At 38.8% G+C, this 25,946-nt stretch overlaps 2 protein-coding genes and 3 long non-coding RNA genes across 7 annotated transcripts; 3 read left to right on the top strand and 2 right to left on the bottom strand.

The window, feature by feature from the left end:
* Positions 1 to 13,557: 13,557 nt before the first annotated feature.
* On the bottom strand, positions 13,558 to 15,520 carry LOC113469549 (proline-rich receptor-like protein kinase PERK12). Its single transcript, XM_026827357.1, has 2 exons — positions 15,393 to 15,520; positions 13,558 to 14,672 (listed from the first exon to the last, which is right to left on the bottom strand). The coding sequence occupies exon 2, from the start codon at positions 14,633 to 14,635 to the stop codon at positions 13,733 to 13,735; it is 903 nt and encodes a 300-aa protein (XP_026683158.1). The 5' UTR covers positions 14,636 to 14,672; positions 15,393 to 15,520; the 3' UTR covers positions 13,558 to 13,732.
* A 246-nt stretch (positions 15,521 to 15,766) lies between these two features.
* On the top strand, positions 15,767 to 17,030 carry LOC113469547. The gene is made up of 3 exons (XM_026827351.1): positions 15,767 to 15,821; positions 16,265 to 16,467; positions 16,673 to 17,030. Exons 2-3 carry the CDS (start codon positions 16,271 to 16,273, stop codon positions 17,028 to 17,030), a joined length of 555 nt encoding a protein of 184 aa, XP_026683152.1. The 5' UTR covers positions 15,767 to 15,821; positions 16,265 to 16,270.
* Positions 17,030 to 24,854, bottom strand: LOC103514352. Of its 3 annotated transcripts, XR_003392921.1 has the most exons (4): positions 24,837 to 24,854; positions 23,860 to 23,986; positions 21,600 to 21,839; positions 20,725 to 20,840 (listed from the first exon to the last, which is right to left on the bottom strand). It is a non-coding gene; the product is annotated as an uncharacterized LOC103514352 (long non-coding RNA). The 3 variants fall into 3 exon arrangements; XR_001809646.2 differs by lacking the exons at positions 20,725 to 20,840; positions 21,600 to 21,839 and adding an exon at positions 17,030 to 17,221; XR_003392922.1 differs by lacking the exons at positions 20,725 to 20,840; positions 21,600 to 21,839; positions 24,837 to 24,854 and adding exons at positions 17,030 to 17,221; positions 24,541 to 24,670.
* Positions 17,829 to 18,404, top strand: LOC113469550. Its single transcript, XR_003392923.1, has 2 exons — positions 17,829 to 17,909; positions 17,975 to 18,404. It is a non-coding gene; the product is annotated as an uncharacterized LOC113469550 (long non-coding RNA).
* Positions 19,248 to 20,133, top strand: LOC113469551. Its single transcript, XR_003392924.1, has 2 exons — positions 19,248 to 19,606; positions 19,801 to 20,133. It is a non-coding gene; the product is annotated as an uncharacterized LOC113469551 (long non-coding RNA).
* Positions 24,855 to 25,946: the final 1,092 nt, after the last annotated feature.

The raw sequence follows: 25,946 nt of genomic DNA, 5'->3' as shown, positions 1-25,946 counted from the left end.
TATTCAAAATATTACCTATGTATTGTAGTTTACGATTATAATGTGGACGTAATTCCAAGTTTGTATGAACGCCGTGTAACTATTTGAGTATGCAATACGCAATGTAACAAGGTTTTGGTGGAGATGTCGATTCCTCATTCTTTAATGATATGACCTATCTACATTGTAGATAATACCCATAGTGAAGAATACTAAACATGTAGGTATAACCTACCTACCTACTCGTGAACACCTAACAGTCAGCCATAACCCCACTCGTACAATAGGATATGAATTATCGTGGCATTGAAAAGGCAAAGCTAAATCCTTGTTGACTAATATTGACCCTACTATCAAAGGCTGTAGGTGTTCTGAACAAGCTTGTACCTATTATTCCTAGTATTGATCGTGAATTACAGTGCGGTATCACCATCGAAATCCTGCTAAGGATAAGAGAAAGCCGAGAAGGAACAATATTATTTGTTGAGGATAAAATCCTCCCCGGGCGGAAACCGAACCAGCGACCTAGCGCTTGCAAGGCAGACGCACTCCAAGCTAACTAGACTGACACTCCTAGCCTTTTTTTTAAGAGGTTTGACAGAGGGAACTGTAACTGCTATGGTCTTATCGTCCCGAAATCAAAGAGAGAGGGAAGACAGAATAGGAGAAAGCCAGCCGTTCCGAGAACGAACATTATCCCATCAGGATAAAATCCGCCCCGGGCGGGAATCGAACCCGCGGACTAGCGCTTACAACCTACTATCAAAGGCTGTAGGTGTTCTGAACAAGCTTGTACCTATTATTCCTAGTATTGATCGTGAATTACAGTGCGGTATCACCATCAAAATCCTGCTAAGGATAAGAGAAAGCCGAGAAGGAACAATATTTGTTGAGGATAAAATCCTCCCCGGGCGGGAACCGAACCCACGACCTAGCGCTTGCAAGGCAGACGCACTCCAAGCTAACTAGACTGACACTCCTAGCGTTGACCCTACTATCAAAGGCTGTAGGTGTTCTGAACAAGCTTGTACCTATTATTCCTAGTATTGATCGTGAATTACAGTGCGGTATCGCCATCGAAATCCTGCTAAGGATAAGAGAAAGCCGAGAAGGAACAATATTTTTTGAGGATAAAATCCTCCCCGGGCGGAGACCGGGAGAGCGAACCCGCGGCCTAGCGCTTGCAGGGCAGACGCGCTCCAAGCTAACTAGACTGACACTCCTCTCCTTGATTTTAGTCCACCGGCCAACTTTTAAAATTCGAATTTTTCCTCAGTTTCAGAATCAGTCAAAAGTATTTCATGTTCTACCCTCTCCTTGATTTTAGTCCACCGGCCAACTTTTAAAATTCGAATTTTTCCTCAGTTTCAGAATCAGTCAAAAGTATTTCATGTTCTATCAATGATGTAATGTACTTCCTATCTCATGCGATCCATAGAACCCATTACGTGTGTACCTGTATGAAGTAGACATGAAGAAATCAAAAGTACCTGGTATGTATCAATATGTCAATCTATAAGTGCTGTAAAGGTGATGTGTCCAAACATAGTCGACCAGCCGTCGATCGACGAAGTAAATCTACGTTATTGAGGCAGTGGCATCCGTCACTGCTTGAGCTTGACACTCAAGCTCAAGCACTCTTTGAGCTTGTCCCCATCCGTGGCACAAGCTCTGCTTATACGGGTGGGTATACCATTTATATGAAAAATGTATGTTCTGAGTTTTTTGTCGATGAAATATGAATGGAAACTTATATAAAAAAAAAAGTGATGAAAAAGTGATAAATAGGCTGGCTAATCTTCGAATGTCATTCCTCTATCTGACTCGATAATTTTATGTCGCAACTGGGATTCGAACCACACTACCCTCGGTCCAGCCGGATCTTCGTGGAATGACTCTCATTTCAACCCGCTCCCGCTCCTTTTCTTAATTGATAAATTGAGGAGCTAGGTGCAAAAAGGGAAATTTGGATTTTTTGCCCTTTTTGCGTAAAACGGTTTTTTGAATAGAACGTGGTGCGCTCTATCTTCCAGCGTTTGAACTGCAGTGATAACTTTTTTTCGATGAGTTACAGCGTTTTTTGTAAACATACTTTTCAAGGATTTTATAACTTTTTTTCGATGAGTTACAGCGTTTTTTGTAAACATACTTTTCAAGGATTTTGATGAAAAATTGAAAACTTAAAAGTTAAATATCTCAGTTTGATGATTTTCATTTATTGCACTTTTTGCACCCAGCTCCTCAATTCACAAATTTGTTTCTGTTTTCACCCCCCAGAATCCCCGACTACCATTTACAACAACATGAGTCACCACTATAGAAGACTATTCGGAGCCAAAGCAGTGGTGGATACGTCATCCCCTGGTCACCTGAAAACCAGACCCCTCCAATCACACCACAGAGCCGCGTCTACACAATCCTTGAATAAACTGTCCTTGTGAGTACCTACTACTTTTTTAAAACGGTTCATAAAAAGACCATGTATAGGCAGGTACCTGCCCTACACTAGTACCTCCCTATATTGTATTAAGTGACGTTTTTTTGGACACGGTTGGCTTAAAGGCTAATGAAATGAAAATTAACTTCCATTTCATTTCTAAAAGACAATACACGATTGTCCAAATGTAGTAACTACGCGAATAGTAACTACGCGAACGTTGCTTAACCTTAATGATCAGATACATCGGAAACTGGTGTATTCAACTTACTATCACCGTGCCGCTGAGTTGGCTAAAGCTACATATATACAGAGTGCAGTGGATAGCAAATAGCATAAAGCTTTTTGTTCTCAATAGATTCATTTCTTATTCACATTTCCTATCATGGGAATAGTGCATTTTACCTTCCCAACACCGCACCATTTCAATTAAATAATTTATTACACATAGGCAGAGGTACCTACCCACATTACTGTAAATGCGTGAGTAGAAGTACCTACACAATAAGGTACCTATCTCTACCAACATAATTGCATCGTTCATGTAATAGGTACTTACTGTCGGCATTATCGTGAAATCGCGGGTTCGATTCCCGCCCGGGGCGTGAGGAAATAGACACCGAGAACAAAACGGAATCCATCCATGAAACAAACGATACGAGTGATAATGACAGCGCACTTGATGGAAATTCTACCAAGACACTTGATCTTCATGTAAATAAACTAAATGAAATCAACGTAAACCAGTAGTTTATCAACAAACCCATCAACAAGTATAGCAGAACTAAACTCAAACAAACCCTCAATAGAAAATACAAGTCACAATAGCGTAATTAACAAAAACGATGGGGAGGAAGGCAAAAATGATTCACATGAAATTAATAGCAGAAAATCACAAGATATAAAACAAGCAAGTGAACATATTGAGGAAATAGACACCGAGAACAAAACGGAATCCATCCATGAAACAAACGATACGAGTGATAATGACAGCGCACTTGATGGAAATTCTGCCAAGACACTTGATCTTGTGACGTTTTTTTGGACACAGTTGGCTTAAAGGCTAATGAAATGAAAATTAACTTCCATTTCATTTCTAAAAGACAATACACGATTGTCCAAATGGTCACCCATCCGGATAGTAACCACGCAAACGTTGCTTAACCTTAATGTTACATCGAAAACTGATGTATTCAACTTACTATCACCGCGCCGCTGAGTTGGCTAAAGCTATATACAGAGTGGAGTGGATAGCAAAGAGCATAAAGCTTTTTGCTCTCAATAGATCAGTTGCGCTTACTTGGGTCATGTTTTAGGAGAAGAATTGGAAGAGAATAACTACAGTGAAGATGATTTTGAACAACATTCAGACAGTGGTGAAGAAATAGAGGAGGATTTCAATCAAGATAATGCTAGCAGTGATGATAATGAAGAGAGTGTGTATTCCAGGACAGTGAAGATGATTTTGAACAACATTCAGACAGTGGTGAAGAAATAGAGGAGGATTTCAATGAAGATAATGCTAGCAGTGATGATAATGAAGAGAGTGTGTATTCCAGTGATGGAAACAATGAAAGGATATGAACAAGATCAAAATTAACTGTGGTTGAGCCAATCAAATATGTATGGCCAGAAACCGTTAGCCCATCCGATCTTTCCCCCTTTTTCATTATTTTGCCATAGAAAACAGTCTAATATAAAAGCTGACTGCTACAATAGACCACCTAAGTGTGACCTTTTTGACATAAATATTGACTTAAATGCCAATGAGGTGTCATTTAACCTAGGTAATGGATTTCAATGAAGATAATGCTAGCAGTGATGATAATGAAGAGAGTGTGTATTCCAGTGATGGAAACAATGAAAGGATATGAACAAGAACAAAATTAACTGTGGTCGAGCCAATCAAATATGGCCAGAAACCGTTAGCCCATCCGATTTTCCCCCTTTTTCATTATTTTGCCATAGAAAATAGTCTAATCTAAAAGCTGACTGCTACAATAGACCACCTAAGTGTGACCTTTTTGACATAAATATTGACTTAAATGCCAATGAGGTGTCATTTAACCTAGGTAATGAAAGTCGCTAATGAACATTTAAAAAAATAATTAGTCTTGGCCATTACTGGTGTGTAATTTTACGTCATCAATGTCATCATTTAAAGTACAATAGACCACCTAAGTGTGACCTTTTTGACATAAATATTGACTTAAATGCCAATGAGGTGTCATTTAACCTAGGTAATGAAAGTCGTTAATGAACATTTAAAAAAATAATTAGTCTTGGCCATTACTGGTGTGTAATTTTACGTCATCAATGTCATCATTTAAGGAGTCCATAACAACATAGATTAAGCAGGTATATCTCGACACGAATGGCATTTATACTAACATGTTAAAGCGCCGACATTTACTAACATGTCATCGACAAAAAGTAGGTCTATCTAAGCCTGTTGAAAATGAAAATAAACCATTGTATGATATTAAATAATAGTTAATTATATTCTCTATATTATTTTACTTCATCCATTCATCTAGCATGAGCAAACAAATATAAAATATTCAAATATTTGTGTTACAAAAAGATATCACTGTTCGTTTACAAAGAATTTTTCTTCTACCATTATTTTACACAATTTTACACATTTACACGAAAAAACAAGACATTTATTTTATTGGAAACGAAGACAAATCGTTTCAGCACGAGAAAAGTTCAAAGTAGCACAAATAAGTCCTTTAGAAAACTACACAAGAACGAAAAATCTAATGACGTTTAACGCTAAATATACCGCTGCGCTGTCTCGAAATAGGTAGAGTGTCAATATTTACCCCAGGAAAAAAGGGTCCGAAATTGTCTTCGATATTCCAACAGAAAGGTGCGGCAGAACATGAGATTTTGCGCGATTTCGTACGACTACAAATCTGATCAAGTGTAACCGCAGTTTTAGCGTTAAAAAAGGAGCACAAATAAGTCCTTTAGAAAACTACACAAGAACGAAAAATCTAATGACGTTTAACGCTAAATATACCGCTGCGCTGTCTCGAAATACGTAGAGTGTCAATATTTACCCCAGGAAAAAAGGGTCCGAAATTCTCTTCGATATTCCAACAGAAAGGTGCGGCAGAACAAAAGATTTTGCGCGATTTCGTACGACTACAAATCCGCTGTCTCGAAATACGTAGAGTGTCAATATTTACCCCAGGAAAAAAGGGTCCGAAATTCTCTTCGATATTCCAACAGAAAGGTGCGGTAGAACAAAAGATTTTGCGCGATTTCGTACGACTACAAATCTGACCTGGTCACCTGAAAACCAGACCCCTCCAATCACACCACAGAGCCGCGTCTACACAATCCTTGAATAAACTGTCCTTGTGAGTACCTATACTACTTTTTTAAAACGGTTCGTAAAAAGACCATGTATAGGCAATAGGCAGGTACCTACAGAGCCGTTCCGAGAACGAACATTATCCCATCAGGATAAAATCCGCCCCGGGCGGGAATCGAACCCGCGGCCTAACGCTTACAAGGCAGATGCACTACCAACTAAGCTAACTAGGCTGGCTAGCTAATAATTAAAATGGCCATCGGTCTGTCTAGTATTTGTAGAGCTGTTGCATTTGGTTCTCCATAAATAAAGAAAAGTGGGTGGGGAAATCGAATTGGTCCAAGAATTCAACTTGTACCATTTCAGACTTCAAGTAAAGACTCGGCGTATAACGAAGGCGAAGGAAATACGAGTAATGACGATGGTAGCCGAGGCTCTTCACCTGGATGTACGAACCAACCGACCAATAGCAACGCGAGGTGTAAAAACCAACCGACCAATAGCAGCGCTAGGAGTTCCAAATCATGGACTGTCCAGAAAGCGAAACGAAGGTAAGAAACAACCAAGTGAAAATAATACTTAATGGTAGCGACCAATAGCAGCGCTAGGAGTTCCAAATCATGGACTGTCCAGAAAGCGAAACGAAGGTAAGAAACAAACAAGTGAAAATAATACTTCATGGTACATATTATGTACATACATAACCATTATCGTTCTGTCCTATAGGACAGGTCGATGAACAAAGCCCCTCCACCAGATTAATGGTAGTGCCTATTTTATCTAATACAGATCGAATAGGACCGAACACTCTGAAAAGTTCCTGGCTACCATGATTGTGGTAAAATTTTCAAATTATACTAAGGACAAGATACAAAAGGCTGTCCTAATGGCCCCAGGTCTAAATTCCCGCCAGTCGACCGGCCGTCAATCGATATCGATCGAAAGGTGAATCTGTTCTCTCGTTTTTTTTTTTTTTTATTGCAAAGATCTCGACGGGTTATTTTTTGGTGTTCTCGTGTTGACCCAGCACCTAAATGGAAAGTAGTACCACAGGACTGCTTTCTAATGTTTATCGAGGAATGTAGTGATGCCTGCTCAGAAAATCAAGCACCGGAAATACCTATCACCATTTTACTTTTCTCCAGGGTGACATCCTTGACTCTGTGATACCAAGTTCCGAAGTACCACCGTTTCAGCCCAGAATCTTACCTTCCAGTGCAGAATCCAAACTGAGGCAACTGCAAGGAGTTTATTTTCCACCGCGCAAGAAACCAATATCAACCGCGCCCCAGTGGGACACCATGCAAGTTGAAATAGAGGTAAGTAGTTGTTATTGTTGGTGGTAATGTCGTTGTTGTTGTTGTTTTTTTTTAAGAGGTTTGACAGAGGGAACTGTAACTGCTATGGTCTTATCGTCCCGAAATCGAAGAGAGAAGGAAGACAGGATAGGGAAAGGATAAAATCCGCCCCGGGCAGGAATCGAACCCGCGGCCTAGCGCTTACAAGGCAGACGCACTACCAACTAAGCTAACCAGGCTGGCTGTTGTTGTTTTAAGTTTAATCGAAGAAAGAAGGAGATCAGGATAGAAAAGAGCTAATACCCGTTCCGAAAACAGCTCACGGCTTCGGCTCCGAAAAATCTCAAACAGATAAGGTTCGAACCGGCAACCTAGTGCTTGAAAGGCAGACGCGCTACCTTCCAAGCTAACTTTTATTAGCATGGTTGATTCTACAGTACAAGATTACTTCTTTTTCTAAATTTAATTTAATGCTGTTCTTTTTTTCCAGAGTGAAGACAACATCAAGCCATGGCTCCGAAGTAACACTATTTCTGAGGATAAGAAACTTATACCTTCTCATCTCGCCTGTGATAAACCTCTAGATATGGGAAGCCACTGCTCTGTAAGTATCTACCTACTCTAGATATGGGAAGCCACTGCTCTGTAAGTATCTACCTACTCTGGATATGGGAAGCCACTGCTCTGTAAGTATCTACCTACTCTGGATATGGGAAGCCACTGCTCTGTAAGTATCTACCTACTCTGGATATGGGAAGCCATTAGCATCTGTAAGCATTTATTTACAATAAACTGTAGGTATTCACCTCCGCGAGAACGAAACTTATCTGTTTAGGATACAATCTGCCCCGGACGGGAACCGAACCTGCGACCTAGTCCACCGCGCAAGAAACCAATATCAACCGCGCCCCAGTGGGACACCATGCAAGTTGAAATAGAGGTAAGTAGTTGTTATTGTTGGTGGTGGTGTCGTTGTTGTTTTAAGTTTGATCGAAATCGAAGAAAGAAGGAGGTCAGGATAGAAAAGAGCTACCCGTTCCGAAAACACCTCACGGCTTCGAACCGGCAACCTAGTGCTTGAAAGGCAGACGCGCTACCTTCCAAGCTAACTTTTATTAGCATGGTTGATTCTACAGTACAAGATTACTCTTTTTCTAAATTTAATTTAATGCTGTTCTTTTTTTCCAGAGTGAAGACAACATTAAGCCATGGCTCCGAAGTAACACTATTCCTGAGGATAAGAAACTTCTAACTTCTCATCTCGCCTGTGATAAACCTCTGGATATGGGAAGCCACTGCTCTGTAAGTATCTACCTACTCTGGATATGGGAAGCCACTGCTCTGTAAGTATCTACCTACTGTGGATATGGGAAGCCACTGCTCTGTAAGTATCTACCTACTCTAGATATCGGAAGCCACTGCTCTGTAAGTATCTACCTACTGTGGATATGGGAAGCCATTAGCATCTGTAAGCATTTATTTACAATAACTGTAGGTATTCACCTCCGCGAGAACGAAATTTATCTGTTTAGGATACAATCTGCCCCGGACGGGAATCGAACCCGCGACCTAGGTATTCTACTCAAGGGCTTATTGGCACAGTTATTCTACTCAAGGGCTTATTGGCACAGTTATTCTACTCAAGGGCTTATTGGCACAGTTATTCTACTCAAGGGCTTATTGGCACAGTTATTCTACTCAAGGGCTTATTGGCACAGTTATTCTACTCAAGGGCTTATTGGCACAGTTATTCTACTCAAGGGCTTATTGGCACAGTTATTCTACTCAAGGGCTTATTGGCACAGTTATTCTACTCAAGGGCTTATTGGCACAGTTATTCTACTCAAGGGCTTATTGGCACAGTTATTCTACTCAAGGGCTTATTGGCACAGTTATTCTACTCAAGGGCTTATTGGCACAGTTATTCTACTCAAGGGCTTATTGGCACAGTTATTCTACTCAAGGGCTTATTGGCACAGTTATTCTACTCAAGGGCTTATTGGCACAGTTATTCTACTCAAGGGCTTATTGGCACAGTTATTCTACTCAAGGGCTTATTGGCACAGTTATTCTACTCAAGGGCTTATTGGCACAGTTATTCTACTCAAGGGCTTATTGGCACAGTTATTCTACTCAAGGGCTTATTGGCACAGTTATTCTACTCAAGGGCTTATTGGCACAGTTATTCTACTCAAGGGCTTATTGGCACAGTTATTCTACTCAAGGGCTTATTGGCACAGTTATTCTACTCAAGGGCTTATTGGCACAGTTATTCTACTCAAGGGCTTATTGGCACAGTTATTCTACTCAAGGGCTTATTGGCACAGTTATTCTACTCAAGGGCTTATTGGCACAGTTATTCTACTCAAGGGCTTATTGGCACAGTTATTCTACTCAAGGGCTTATTGGCACAGTTATTCTACTCAAGGGCTTATTGGCACAGTTATTCTACTCAAGGGCTTATTGGCACAGTTATTCTACTCAAGGGCTTATTGGCACAGTTATTCTACTCAAGGGCTTATTGGCACAGTTATTCTACTCAAGGGCTTATTGGCACAGTTATTCTACTCAAGGGCTTATTGGCACAGTTATTCTACTCAAGGGCTTATTGGCACAGTTATTCTACTCAAGGGCTTATTGGCACAGTTATTCTACTCAAGGGCTTATTGGCACAGTTATTCTACTCAAGGGCTTATTGGCACAGTTATTCTACTCAAGGGCTTATTGGCACAGTTATTCTACTCAAGGGCTTATTGGCACAGTTATTCTACTCAAGGGCTTATTGGCACAGTTATTCTACTCAAGGGCTTATTGGCACAGTTATTCTACTCAAGGGCTTATTGGCACAGTTATTCACTTGCAAAGTGTGGGTACATTGGTGGTGTAGTGGTCAAGGCGCTCGCCTGGTAAACAGGAGGGCGTGGGTTCAATCCCAGCCGAGGTATGGAATTTTATCCTCAATATAATTTGAGAATTTGACCACAATAATAGTAGTAGTAGCCTACTGCTGGAGTAAAGGGACAGTATAAATAAGCACTATTATTATGCGTTGTCGAGGCAGTGTTGATGGGTCGGCAGTGTGGATAGGTCGGTCGACTTTGTGTGGACACACCTTTAGGAACTCTTGACAAATGCAGTGTGAATAAAGGCTTGCCACTTGTTATACCATACTGATTTACCGATGTTTCAATCCACAAAAAGATTTTTTTTTTTTTTTAACAATACTTTCTTTATTTGATTATTGAACAAGATGTTTCAATCTTTTTGTTCCAGGAACGAAGATGCCCTGTACGTGAAATTCCTGCGTGATATCACGGACGATGTTCTCAGTAAGGGCGTTTACACCAACAAAGGTCTCAAGATTGTCTTTCAAAAGCACATAAACGACAACCTGAACCGACTGAATTTGGTAAGTTTACTAAATGAGTAGAGAGTTCAGAGCATAAAAAAAAGGTAAGGGCGTTTACACCAACAAAGGTCTCAAGATTGTCTTTCAAAAGCACATAAACGACAACCTGAACCGACTGAATTTGGTAAGTTTATTAAATGAGTAGAGAGTTAAGAGAGCATAAAAAAAGGTAATCAACAGACGAGACGTTTCAATCCTCTGTGAAATCTATTATCCAGTGGATAAATAACATGAAATAAGTTTAGAACCATTGAGTAGTAACTTACGCAGACGATGCAGAACTTTATCTTCATCCTGACTTTGTAATGACAAGGAGTTGAGTTGACTATCACCTGACGCTTGATCCTGTGCTATGAACTGATCACGTGACATGACAGGACCATTAGACATGAAGTCATCCCGTGTCAAGTCTTGAGATATGAATTGTTCCCGTGAGAGGGCGACACTGTCCGTGGAAAATGAATCTTGAGGTTGTGACATGAATTGTTCTCTAGACATGGCATCATCATTTGTATGTGGAGACATGGAGTCCCGTGACACATGACCTGATGTCTCCTCACTCGAGTACTTGAGGAATTGTTCTCCTTGCATCTTCTTATACTCATTGAGTAATAATTCTGAAATGTCATTGGGTTCAGTCTGAGCTTTCAGTTTCAAATGGTTTCAAAGAGTGCATTCTGAATTTTGCTACCATTATCACCAAGCAAGTCTAACTCAATGGTTTTAAATGATTGGTTGATGGACTTGAACTTCTCTTTAAACATAAACTCAACTCATAAGCTCCCATCTTGACATAGTTTAAAGCAATATAGTATTTGTAGTATTGTAAGTGAGGCAATGTATTATCATAGGCCATTGTTAACATGACACTCCGAATAGGAATCTGATCAGCAAGCAGTTGATTCTCAGCACCTACCAACACATATGGGACATTCCTGTTAGTGGAGGAATCAGGGTGTATCCGAGCAGAGATATAGCAGAAGTGTTGACCACAGATATCTTTCACACCACCCAGTATATTGGCAAATCTCAAGATCAATGAAGCATCCTGTGCATTATTCAAGATGGCGGCCAGATGAACTCCCCAGTCATCAGAATATTGATAGTCCAAGTCCAGACCAAACTGTACTTGCAGACACGTACGCAGGGGATCATTCTTGGGTATACTCTGAATATACATGGAACAGACAGACATGTAGGTAGCCTCATCCATACTAGATGCAATGAACAAGGCACTCACCCACTCCTGATTCTCAATAGCCCAACGTAACGCCTTGTGTTTAGAACCATTGAGTAGTAACTTACGCAGACGATGCAGAACTTTATCTTCATCCTGACTTTGTAATGACAAGGAGTTGAGTTGACTCTCACCTGACGCTTGATCCTGTGCTATGAACTGATCACGTGACATGAATTGTTCCTGAGACATGAAGTCATCCCGTGTCAAGTCTTGAGATATGAATTGTTCCCGTGAGAGGGCGACACTGTCCGTGGAGAATGAATCTTGAGGTTGTGACATGAATTGTTCTCTAGACATGGCATCATCATTTGTATGTGGAGACATCGAGTCACGCGACACATGACCTGATGTCTCCTCACTCGAGTACTTGAGGAATTGTTCCCCTTGCATCTTCTTATATTCATTGAGTAATAATTCTGAAATGTCATTGGGTTCAGTCTGAGCTTTCAGTTTCAAATGCAGTCTCGACAGGTGGTAACATTTGCGAGGATCCAGTATCCTGAGGCACACTGACTTCTTCTTGATAAGATGGAGGTTGAGGTTCATTACATTGCACGAGTGGTACAGGATTTACAGTCTGAGCTACAGCCGGTTGTTGTAATTCAGTCTGGGGCATGTAAGAATAGTTGGAAGGTTCTGGTTCATCATACACTGGAGGTGCAGTTTGTATATCTTGATATGGAATTGAAGGTTCTTGAGATATGTTGCTGGCATAATTCACTTCGATGTCTGGTTGGATAGCACTGATCACCTCTGCTAAGCTATTGATCCACGCGATATGCTGAGGATTCACCCTATTGTAAATCAGTAGTGACAGATCATATACGTAGCTTAACAGAGCATAATGATCAGCTGGACTATGAATATTTCCATTGAGAAATACAGTCGCAATGTTTTGTAACAAACATAAACTCAACTCATAAGCTCCCATCTTGACATAGTTTAAAGCAATATAGTATTTGTAGTATTGTAAGTGAGGCAATGTATTATCATAGGCCATTGTTAACATGACACTCCGGATAGGAATCTGATCAGCAAGCAGTTGATTCTCAGCACCTACCAACACATACAGTCCACTGAAAGAATGTTTTTGAGTTCTAGGGCACTTTATACAGAGTTCCCCAAACGACCTCATAAAAACGAATTCCATTACTTATCCAGGTCACTGGGAACACTGATTATGTCCACAAGAGCACCATTTTACACCCCAGCTGAACCGCAAGAATGTTTTTGAGTTCTAGGGCACTTTATACAGAGTTCCCCAAACGACCTCATAAAAACGAATTCCATTACTTATCGCAGCCTGCACACTCCAGTGCGATGTAAGACGCTCCTACCAGCAGAACTTTACCAGGGTCTTTGTTTAAACTGAATAGATCATCTGAAGTGATGCCGAGATGTGCTCCAGGAATATCAGGGTAGGTGGGTCTGCCCCCGACAGCAATGATAAAGTTCTGAGCAGATACAGTTCGCTCTTCACCTGCAAACTTCACCCTGTGCTTGTCAACAAACACGGCTTTAGCGTTGAAATAATCTATTTTGTTCTTCTCTAACTCTTTTTCATAGTTGTTCTCTTTTGCTTTCGTGCAGAATGGACACCAAGATTTACTGAATATCACCACACTATTGTTGTCTACTTCCGTATTGACAAAGCTTGCAGGATTGAACACACCTTCCTCTTCAGGACTTGCTCCCAGCATCTTGAATATTTCACCATTCTCAAACAATAAAATCAAAACTATATCGGTCATTAATATTACAATCAGTCCACTGAAAGAATGTTTTTGAGTTCTAGGGCACTTTATACAGAGTTCCACTGAAAGAATGTTTTTGAGTTCTAGGGCACTTTATACAGAGTTCCCCAAAAGACCTCATAAAAACGAATTCCATTACTTATCCAGGTCACTGGGAACACTGATTATGTCCACAAGAGCAACATTTTACACCCCGTGTCAATGATTTCCAGCCGTACACCAAAATCTATCGGCGTCTTATCTCAAAACAAGGAACATACATACTAGTTCATAACAAATGTCCAATACAATCACCCATTACTCGCTAGAACATTCACATATTTGGCTTTACCTTTTTTATAACCATTCTGAGCGCTTGACTTCATAGGTGCCGGTCCATTCTGGCTTAATGGATTACTAGGCAGAGGACCCGCGGGCATAGTGTTCACAGGTCCTGGCCCGTTCTGAACCAGGGGATTACTAACTGGTGCTGCGGGCATAGCTGCAGGGGCTGGATTAGTTGCAGGTGCAGGGGTTGCATTAGGCTGGGGCTGGGTTGTCATTTGGGACACTTTAGGGGGAGGGGGCAGCGCACTCGGTCCAGATTTACCGTCGCTATTAACATCCACCCACATTTTCTTCTCTTTGTCCCAAACGATAGAAGGCTTGTCATCATCAGGGAGAATCATTTGGTTCTTGGGTCGCCCGAACTTCAAGAAATTCAGCCATCCACCCCCGGAGCTACCTTTCCCTGTCTCTTGTGTTTTAGCAGGTTTGGCGACAGTCGTTTCTTTCGTTTGATTTTCAGTCGGCGTCGGTTTCGTTGCACTTTGTGGCGGAGAGTCTGTTTTGTCTTCAGCAAATGTGAACTTGGAATGGATTGATATTGTGCCTACACTGCCAGTGTTGGGACCTGCTAGGTCCTCAAGGTTCTCTTCTTGTGGTATCTGACTGCTCGCTGGAGTACTACCAGGTTCCATGCTACCGCTATAGCTAGGGACATAGAATGCTGGCAGTGGTTGTGCTTGTTCTACTTGAGGCATTGAGTTGCTAGGGACAGTCTCGACAGGTGGTAACATTTGCGAGGATCCAGTATCCTGAGGCACACTGACTTCTTCTTGATGAGATGGAGGTTGAGGTTCATTATATTGCACGAGTGGTACAGGATTTACAGTCTGAGCTACAGTCGGTTGTTGTAATTCAGTCTGGGGCATGTAAGAATAGTTGGAAGGTTCTGGTTCATCATACACTAAGAGTCTGTTTTGTCTTCAGCAAATGTGAACTTGGAATGGATTGATATTGTGCCTACACTGCCAGTGTTGGGACCTGCTAGGTCCTCAGGGTTCTCTTCTTGTGGTATCTGACTGCTCGCCGTACTAGCCTACTGCTGGAGTAAAGGGACTTTTCAGTCCTATGCGAGCAGTATAAATAAGCACTATTATTATTATTATTATTATTAGGATGGTTGATTCTACAGTACAAGATTACTTCTTTTTCTAAATTCAATTTAATCATGTTCCTTTTTCCAGAGTGAAGATAATATCAAGCCATGGCTCCGAAGCAACACTAGTCCTGAGGATAAGAAACTTCTACCTTCTCATCTCACCTGTGATAAACCTCTAGATATGGGAAGCCACTGCTCTGTAAGTAACTACCTACTCTGGATATGGGAAGCCATTAGCATCTGTAAGCATTTATTTACAATAACTGTAGGTATTTACCTCCGAAAACGAAACCTATCTGTTCAGGATACAATCTGCCCCGGACGGGAACCGAACCTGCGACCTAGGGTTTGTAGGGTAGACGCACTACCTAACTAGGCCATCCAACAAGTCACTACAACCACCAATGTGTTTCCCATGAATGAAAATATTAGGCACTGTCTTCTGACCTGTTCTTTCAAATAGAGCGGTCTGTATTTGAGCGCCATTAGGCAACTTGTCCAACTCTACAACTTGGAAATTATAGTCAGGAGGTGCAGTTTGTATATCTTGATATGGAATTGAAGGTTCTTGAGATATGTTGCTGGCATAATTCACTTCGATGTCTGGTTGGATAGCACTGATCACCTCTGCTAAGCTATTGATCCACGCGATATGCTGAGGGGAGGTGCAGTTTGTATATCTTGATATGGAATTGAAGGTTCTTGAGATATGTTGCTGGCATAATTCACTTCGATGTCTGGTTGGATAGAACTGATCACCTCTGCTAAGCTATTGATCCACGCGATATGCTGAGAATTCACCCTATTATAAATCAGTAGTGACAGATCATACACGTAGCTTAACAGAGCATAATGATCAGCTGGACTATGAATATTTCCATTGAGAAATATAGTGCAAAGGTCTCAAGATTGTCTTTCAAAAGCACATAAACGACAACCTGAACCGACTGAATTTGGTAAGTTTACTAAATGAGTAGAGAGTTAAAAGAGCATAAAAAAAAGATAATCAACAGACGAGACGTTTTAATCCTCTGTGAAATCTATCATCCAGTGGATAAATAACATGAAATATAAAAAAAGGTAATCAACAGACGAGACGTTTTAATCCTCTGTGAAATCTATCATCCAGTGGATAAATAACATGAAATATTTAAATATTGGTATCTATTTTCAGTTCATGAGAGGGGTTCTAAAAATCCTTTTCCATTTTCTTCTTCCAGAATCGCATGAAAGAAGAGGTGGAAAAGCTAAGCGACAAAATCGGAATACCGAAAAACGAGGAGGACGACAAAATGGACTTCGGACTGGGAAGCATTTATCATGAAATATTTAAATATTGGTATCTGTTTTCAGTCCATGAGAGGGGTTCTAAAAATCCTTTTCCATTTTCTTCTTCCAGAATCGCATGAAAGAAGAGGTGGAAAAGCTGAGCGACAAAATCGGAATACCGAAAAACGAGGAGGACGACAAAATGGACTTCGGACTGGGAAGCATTTACAATATGCAACAGTGGAGCAAACAAGACCAACAACTGTATGGAACAACACCCTACGTGCGACCGCCAACACTATCCAACATTCGACAAGTTTCAAAATCACTCACATCTTCCTCAGAAAGAAGAGGTGGAAAAGCTGAGCGACAAAATCGGAATACCGAAAAACGAGGAGGACGACAAAATGGACTTCGGACTGGGAAGCATTCACAATATGCAACAGTGGAGCAAACAAGACCAACAACTGTATGGAACAACACCCTACATGCGACCGCCAACACTATCCAACATTCGACAAGTTTCAAAATCACTCACATCTTCCTCCTCTCTGGATTTAGAAAAAGAATTAGAAGCATTGGAATCTTATTCAGACGTAGAACTAAATGAAGCAGAGATTCTCGACACGCTAACCATGTTGAATATGAATCCAAGGTTATTAGACAATGACGCGAGTTCCAATAGTACAAAATCTAAACCTGTGATGACACGACTTGAACAAATTGAAGAACCAAGAACAAATGCCAACCTTGTTCAGAGGAAAACCAGTAGTTTATCAACGAACCCATCAACAAGTATAGCAGAACTAAACTCAAACAAACCCTCAATAGAAAATACAAGCCATAATAGTGCAATTAACAAAAACGATGAGGAGGAAGGAATGTCTCTGTTGTAACTTGCGTAATGCTGGTATCAGTTCATAATGGTACCAGTCTCGGTATTTGGTTGGATATTGCGCTCGGAATTCGAGCATCCGCATTTCAAGCTCCTGGTTGAGCTCTGGATAAGTCTGACAAATCTCCTCTATCAAGTAGCCATGCTTCACATACTTTCCTTGTTTTGAGCTCATTGTGATTCCTGATGGACCTAAAAATAAATGTAAAGTGTAAGCAAGGGGGGGCCAAGTAATTCTTAGACAAGATTCATCATCAGCTTGAGAGAGAAGCTATAGGTAAGTATTTACATTAGTAGGATGAGAAGTAAAGAACAAATCAGGCATTTTAAGATTTAGTTCATAATGGTACCAGTCTCGGTATTTGGTTGGATATTGCGCTCGGAATTCAAGCATCCGCATTTCAAGCTCTTGGTTGAGCTCAGCCACCTAGTTTGGGAAGAGACATTTGTGTTTTTTCATGAAGTCTCTGTATCCTATTGATCAACAGCTGCTGATACTGAAAGCAATATAAATTTCAACTTATTCTAGAACATTATTGTGGAAATATTCCGGACAGCCCTAGAGCCCTACTCTGGTAGTTTTGTTGATAATTTTCACAAAGCGGATACCCCTATTGGTAACCCTTTGTTTGTTTGATCGTTTTAACTTGTAGAAGATAAAGCCATTAAATAATATTATACAACCCTTTAGTTTAGAGTAACTGAATATCCTTCATACCTAGGGAAGGTAATAATATATTACCCAAAGTAAGTACTCAATAACCTTTCATATCTCATCTAGAGTTACATACCTACCATAAGAACTTTACCAGGGTCTTTGTTTAAACTGAATAGATCATCTGAAGTTATGCCGAGATGTGCTCCAGGAATATCAGGGTAGGTGGGTCTACCCCCGACAGCAATGATAAAGTTCTGAGCAGACGTGCTCCAGGAATATCAGGGTAGGTGGGTCTGCCCCCGACAGCAATGATAAAGTTCTGAGCAGATACAGTTCGCTCTTCACCTGCAAACTTCACTCTGTGCTTGTCAACAAACACGGCTTTAGCGTTGAAATAATCTATTTTGTTCTTCTCTAACTCTTTTTCATAGTTATTATTCAAGTTACGAATATACTTCTGCACATTATCCACCAAAGTTTTCCAAGTGAATGATTTCTTCATGTGGAATCCAAAGTTGTCACTTGTCGTGGCTTCTTCATTCAATAAAGACGCTCTGTGAAATAATTTCTTCGGGATGCAGCCCACATTGACACATGTACCTCCTAACCCCCAGACAGTACCATGCTGACTAGGTGTAACAAAGTCAAACAGGGCGACCTTCTTGTTCATGGAGGCTGCTTCCTTAGCTGCAGATATTCCACCAGAGCCACCACCAATCACACACAGATCATAATCATACGTCTGGAAGTTATTATCCAAGTAATCATAGAATCTGCCATCATGATAAACTTCTTGACACTCTGAATGAGGTACGGTAGGTACCTACCTATGTACCTAATAGGTATTATGAAATGTTGAATACAAGAGAAGGAGTGCCGGGACTATACTTGGTATTATCAACCAACTTTATGTAATAAACCAAATTTCACAAATACCTAGGGTAGGTAGTAGGAATCTAGCTTTTGCTAACACTAGGTATGGTGTATGAAGTTTTATCACCTCAGGTTCAATATTGTACCCTTTAATCCAGGATAAACTTATAGCCTTTAATCCAGAAATGAATCTCAAGAAAAACCAAGCAGGTAATTATTTTATCACATAGGAAGTAAACACAGTAGGTACCTACCATGATTATAACACAGCTGTTTAAAACTTCATTAGGCAGGGGAATCTCTACCTAGTTATAACTTAGTAGTTTTAACTTTCTCTTGTCTTATTGTATTTTTTTAACTTATCATTATTATCAACTACAGCAATGCCTTGCCAAGTAAAGCAGCGAGTGACTGCAGAACCCAGACTAATTGACCTCTCAGATGGTCAGGTACCTCCACTACTTATTACTTATTAATTAGGTGCCCCCATTGTCTGATTACTAGGTGACAATTTTGAAAACCTGACTGCCCTACTTACTTACCTGCAATGTTCAGACATCTAATGGTATTCTGTGATTTCCAGTGTACCATTTCTCTCCTTCGCTATCTATCTTATCAACTTTCACGGCTTTTAGTGATAAAAATTCAATTTCGGGCAAACTTTTTCAGTTTTCCCCAGTTTCCTTAGAGTATTTTTTTTTTTTTTTTTTTACATGAAATAAAGACAGACACCTTATCAATTGATAATTCAGATCTACAAAGAGTTCTGTCATGTAAATAAATAGTCTAGAACCTAAATTTAACTTAAATTAACTTTCTGAATGTAACTTAAATCTAAGCGAAATTATTTTAGGCTTGCTAAAATAGTGGAACAATATTTTTCCCATCACCCTAGAGTTCCCAGATTCACCAAAACATGTTTTAAAGCAAAATGAACTAGTTAAAAGGAAAAAAAAAAAAAAACAAATGAGTATATGTGATTTCAATATGGTTAATATACTAGTTAGTTGACATTAAAATAAATAATAAAAATAAAAAGAAGAGAGGTAGAGGTTGCTAAAATAGTGGAACAATATTTTTCCCATCACCCTAGAGTTCCCAGATTCACCAAAACATGTTTTAAAGCAAAATGAACTAGTTATAAGAAGAAAAAACAAATGAGTATATGTGATTTCAATATGGTTAATATATTAGTTAGTTGACATTAAAATAAATAATAATAATAATAAAAAGAAGAGAGGTAGAGTAGATCCACAAAACAGTGCTTTTCTTCAAGTTTTACCGACTCGACCATTGAGTTTATGATAAAACCATCATACGTTAGAAAATATCTCTTGCGAAATATGTTCTAAAAACACATGATTCATGGAACATAAGAAATGTACTTTCAGCGAACAATTTGAAGAAATAGAAAATAGAAGTAACACATTATTTCTTCATATTTAGGGCCTGAGGTAGGTTATCTCGTATTGATAGTCTTAAGTTCTACTTCTACATTAATAAAATACTTTCAACTCAGGATTTAGTACCCTAAGTGTATAACTTAGAAACTTTCAAGTGATTGGTGCAGGGCTGGTTGTGGTTAAGAACCTTACTGCCCAATTGGGATTGAATAAAATATTTTCAACTCAGGATTTAGTACCCTAAGTGTATAACTTAGAAACTTTCAAGTGATTGGTGCAGGGCTGGTTGTGTGGATTTAGTACCCTAAGTGTATAACTTAGAAACTTTCAAGTGATTGGTGCAGGGCTGGTTGTGTTTAAGAACCTTACTGCCCAATTGGGATTGATAAAAATACAACCAGTGTTTGACAACGAGGACATTTTCTTGGGATATTTGTTTTGGCATCAAAACTGGCACAGCGCCAGTCGGTGTGATTCAAATCATTATTTCTATTAAACATTAGGAAGAGAATATAAATCTACATCAAAAGTACATTTCAACGAATGAGCTGATTTTACTTTCGTGTTACAAAAGTAAACATCAGCGGAATTAACCTCAGCAACCACTGCTCTCCAGTTTTTTATTCGACTCCTTGGTTACACTGAGTGTTGTGAATACTTCAGCACAAGTCGGATGAATACCAATGAGCGCATCGAAATCTTGCTTGTAAGCGCCCAACATGACACCTAACGCATAGCCTTGTGTTATTTCCCCAGCATTATTGCTTGATATCTCCGCGGTTATGAAGGTGCTCACCTCTGAGCCACCTAGTTTGGGAAGAGACATTTGTGTTTTTTCATGAAGTCTCTGTATCCTATTGATCAACAGCTGCTGATACTGAAAGCAATATAAATATCAACTTATTCTAGAACATTATTGTGGAAATATTCCGGACAGTCCTAGAGCCCTACTCTGGTAGTTTTGTTACTAATTTTCACAACGTGGATACCCCTATTGATACCCCTTTGTTTGTTTGATCGTTTTGTGAAAGCAATATAAATTTCAACTTATTCTAGAACATTATTGTGGAAATATTCCGGACAGCCCTAGAGCCCTACTCTGGTAGTTTTGTTAATAATTTTCACAACGTGGATACCCCTATTGGTACCCCTTTGTTTGTTTGATCGTTTTAACTTGTAGAAAATAAAGCCATTAAATAATAGGTATTATACAACCCTTTAGTTTAGAGTAACTGAATGTCCTTCGTACCTAGGGAAGGTAATAATATATTACCCAAAGTAAGTGACAACCCTTTAGTTTAGAGTAACTGAATATCCTTCATACCTAGGGAAGGTAATAATATATTACCCAAAGTAAGTACTCAATAACCTTTTCCTTTTCATATCTCATCTAGAGTTACATACCTACCATAGACTTATAGAATTTGGATTGGTTTAGAACCATAACTCATAGTTTTCTTACCTAACAATTATAAAACTTTGTTTAAAGAACCTCAAGATTCACTTACATTTTGGCTTACACATATTAGTTTTGTTTGCTTGGACCAATTCGAAGGATTGGTTTAGAACCATAACTCATAGTTTTCTTACCTAACAATTATAAAACTTTGTTTAAAGAACCTCAAGATTCACTTACATTTTGGTTTACACATATTAATTTTGTTTGCTTGGACCAATTCGAACAATGAACTTTCGAAAAAGAAGTTTTGGAAAGATCACTTTTAAAAGTTTTAAACCTAGAAAACTTTGACCCTAGAGGCAAAATAAAACGTAAAAGTGTCATAACACAGACATTTTGTCATAAGGAAAACGCCTGCAACTGCTCGGAATTGCCAAGTTTTCCCTTAGCAATTAATGTTTGTTCTATGTGAGGGCACTGAAACAAAGGAAAATTAAGCCCCGTGTCAACCAACTCAAAAAAACTTTACCCAAGTAATATCAAGATAAAAGGTTTGAATACTTAGCTGTATTAATTTTTTTCCTGCAACTGCTCGGAATTGCCAAGTTTTCCCTTAGCAATTAATGTTTGTTCTATGTGAGGGCACTGAAACAAAGGAAAATTAAGCCCTGTGTCAACCAACTCTAAATAACTTTACCCAAGTAATATCAAGATAAAATTTTTGAATACTTAGTTGTATTAATTTTTTTAATAAAAGTTTGGTCGAAAAGTATCACACTAGCATAGCATGCAGAACGTTCAACTTTGACTCCTAGTAGGATGAAAATTTTCTACGAGATATACATATTTGTAAGGGACGCCCTCAATCAATGGAAGATAATTGAGTAGAGTAGCCACCTGTGAGTACCTATAGTGACAGCATTACTTGTACAAAATAGTTAGGTAGGCCTTTAAAAAGTGTTAACAGGAAAACAATAAAACTGTTATGTGTTGTGTAATAACAACTAAAATGTTGACATGCTTTGGGAATGAAACAGTAAGCACACTAACATCTTCACACACATTTTTTTTTTTTTTTAAATAAACCTGACATAATTATAATAAATTGTTTCAGTGCAAAAACCAATGAACAAATATTTTTAAAGACATTGACAAAATAATGGATACATGGGAAAAGAGTACAGAAACTATTAGATGATTCGAGAAAAGGATTATTATTAGAATAATTCCATTTTGTCAGACATTGAATAATCCACAATAAAATTTCATGTTTTACATGGGAAAAGAGTACAGAAACTATTAGATGATTCGAGAAAAGGATTATTATTAGAATAATTCCATTTTGTCAGACATTGAATAATTCACAATAAAATTTCATGTTCAGAACTATTCCTATATTAACAATAAATAAATCAAGAGAACATTATAAGAATAGGTAATGCATTTTAATACAAATAAATAGGTAGGTACTTAAATTTTGGCACACTCAAAGAACAAAGAACAAACAAAAGCACGCTCAAAGTAGAACAAAATCTTAAACTCAGCTAAAAACAGTGAACACAATACTAGCAGCTAACTCAACCTAATAAGTAGGCAGATACAGATGAGTAGCTACTTGGGACTTCTTATCAAATTAATTAACAGAGATTTTGTGTTAGTCAGATAACAAGAGGCAGAAGTACCTGTTATATTGTCAATTAGTCATTTTATAACACTCATGTATTTTCAAGGCCACAGAGAAATGCTACAATCAAAGTACATAAATAAAATGGTAGGTAGGTAGGTACTTAATTATATTATTTTCTTACACACTGTATAAAAAGTAGAGCCTTGACAATAACATTTCCAGTTCACCCTATACGATAACAAGAGGCAGAAGTACCTGTTATATTGTCAATTAGTCATTTTATAACACTCATGTATTTTCAAGGCCACAGAGAAATGCTACAGTAAAAGTACATAAATAAAATGGTAGGTTGGTAGGTACTTAATTATATTATTTTCTTACACACTGTATAAAAAGTGGAGCCTTGACAATAACATTTCCAGTTCACCCTATAGTTAAATAGGTTTTAAAGAAATAACTAAAGTTAAACAACACTGTGCATGGTTTGTCACCATGCTTTAGGAGTGCAGTTAGCCTTGTGAGGGGGGAGAAAGTGCTTCAATCTCAAATACTTAATATAAGGTTTCCATTTTCAAGCATTTGCAAGTTATTTAAAACCCTTCTGTTCCTTTCTTTTTAATGTTTTTGCTTTAACTGGATGGGTTCTCCTGAAGGAGCTTTTCCATGCAAAAGTACAAAAATATGTGCATTCCATATGTGTAATGTCTTTAGTTTTTTTTTTTTTTTTTTTTTTTAATTAGGTCTGCATTCAATTTATTGGATAAAGAATTTTTTTTTTTTTTTTTTTTTTTTTTTTTAATTAGGTCTGCATTCAATTCATTGGATAAAGAACAGAAGGGTTTCAAATCTAGAATATACAACACTACTTACTTTGCAGACAGATGGTTTATAACAAGCCTATGGATTCTTCTTTCAAGTGTACATGATAGTGTTCCAAACACATACTTGATAGAACAGATTTGGCCCCATTATAATGATTTACAATAAGGTAGATACACTGAAAGAGAACAAAACCAAGGGGTTTACTAAAGTTATGGATCTGGTTGGTATATTAAAGGTCATCAACTTGGCAACAGAACCCACCTTGTTCTTGACACTCTGAATGAGGTACGGTAGGTACCTACCTATGTACCTAATAGGTATTATGAAATGTTGAATACAAGAGAAGGAGTGCCTGGACTATACTTGGCATTATCAACCAACTTTACTTACGTAATAAACCAAATTTCACAAATACCTAGGGTAGACCTACCTATGTACCTAATAGGTATTATGAAATGTTGAATACAAGAGAAGGAGTGCCTGGACTATACTTGGCATTATCAACCAACTTTATTTACGTAATAAACCAAATTTCACAAATACCTAGGGTAAGTAGTAGGAATCTAGCTTTTGCTAACACTAGGTATGGTGTATGAAGTTTTATCACCTCAGGTTCAATATTGTACCCTTTAATCCAGGATAGACTTATAGCCTTTAATCCAGGAATGAATTTCAAGAAAAACCAAGCAGGAAATTATTTTTCCAGTGGGAAGTAAACACAGTAGGTACCATGATTATAACGCAGCTGTTTAAAACTTCATTAGGCAGGGGAATCTCTCCGTAGGTATAACTTAGTAGTTTTAACTTTCTCTTGTCTTCTTGTATTTTTTTTACATTATTTATCATTATTATCAACTAGAGCAATGCCTTGCCAAGTAAAGAGGCGAGTGACTGCAGAACCCAGAATAATTGACCTCTCAGATGGTCAAGTACCTCCACTACTTAGTACTTATAAATTAGGTGCCCCCATTGTCTGATTACTTGGTGACAATAATTTTGAAAACCTGACTGCCCTACTTACTTACCTGCAATGTTCAGACGCTCTTTTCCTTTCGAAAATTTTGTCTTCCAACATTTGTACAGGTGAGATAGGGATCTGTTCCTCCACTTATATTCATACCTCCATGGTTTCCTTATTCCCCTCACTTTCGCTACGTTGGCACCAAAACAAAACAAAAAAATTTTGCTCGAGGGAAGAAAAAATACTACCTAGTTTTTTTTTTTTCTTTTTTTTTTTTTTTTTTTTTTTTTTTCGTGAAGCGTATAGGTACAAATGAATTAGTGTGTTCAAGTTAGTCTGCCTTGCAGGAGCTAGATCGCGGGTTCGATTCCCGCCCAGGCGGACTTTATCCCAAACACATAAGGTTCGTTCTCGAAACGGCTGGCTTTCTGCTATTTTTTATTATTAAGGGTTTGAACAAACATCAAGTACAACTGCTGCAAGGTCTTTTTTTTTTTTTTTTGTGAAGCGTATAGGTACAAATGAATTAGTGTGTTCAAGTTAGTCTGCCTTGCAGGTGCTAGGTCGCGGGTTCGATTCCCGCCCAGGCGAACTTTATCCCAAAGACATAAGGTTCGTTCTCGAAACGGCTGGCTTTCTGTTATTTTTATTACTAAGGGTTTGAACAAACATCAAGTACAACTGCTACAAGGTCTTTAGTGCCGGGGTTTTACCCTCATTGGGCGACGGGCTATCCGCCTATTCAAATGAAACTCACCCAGCAGCATGCGATTGCCAAGGCCAAGATGGTCGTTCTATCAACCACGCGCAACGTTGTTTAATTTTGAGTGATTTATTCCTTCGCTATCTATCTTATCAACTTTCACGGCTTTTAGTGATAAAAATTCAATTTCGGGCAAACTTTTTCAGTTTTCCCCAGTTTCCCCATTCCCCTCACTTTCGCTACGTTGGCACCAAAACAAAACAAAAAAATTTTGCTCGAGGGAAGAAAAAAATCCCTTGTGGGAAATTTTATTTTAGCGTGTGGGAAATTTTATTTGTCCCAAAAAGTCCCGTTCAACCTTTTTTTAAATTTGATTTTTTTTTGTCTTCAAAGCTCTCAGGAGCTTTTGGGACACCGGGTTAGTAGAAATCCAGGTTTTTTTTGGATTTGATACTTTTAATTAAATTTTTA

Source organism: Diaphorina citri, unplaced genomic scaffold (assembly GCF_000475195.1).
Source record: "Diaphorina citri unplaced genomic scaffold, Diaci psyllid genome assembly version 1.1 scaffold1127, whole genome shotgun sequence".
Lineage (NCBI taxonomy): Eukaryota > Metazoa > Arthropoda > Insecta > Hemiptera > Psyllidae > Diaphorina > Diaphorina citri.
This window is presented reverse-complemented; position numbering and strand designations above follow the sequence as displayed.

Coding starts and splice junctions, on each gene's coding strand:
- LOC113469547 (XM_026827351.1), top strand. CDS start 16,271: ATGAAAGAAGAGGTGGAAAAGCTGAGCGACAAAATCGGAATACCGAAA. Junction 16,468..16,672: donor CAAGTTTCAAAATCACTCAC/ATCTTCCTCAGA, acceptor AAAATCACTCAC/ATCTTCCTCCTCTCTGGATT.
- LOC113469549 (XM_026827357.1), bottom strand. CDS start 14,635: ATGCCCCAGACTGAATTACAACAACCGACTGTAGCTCAGACTGTAAAT.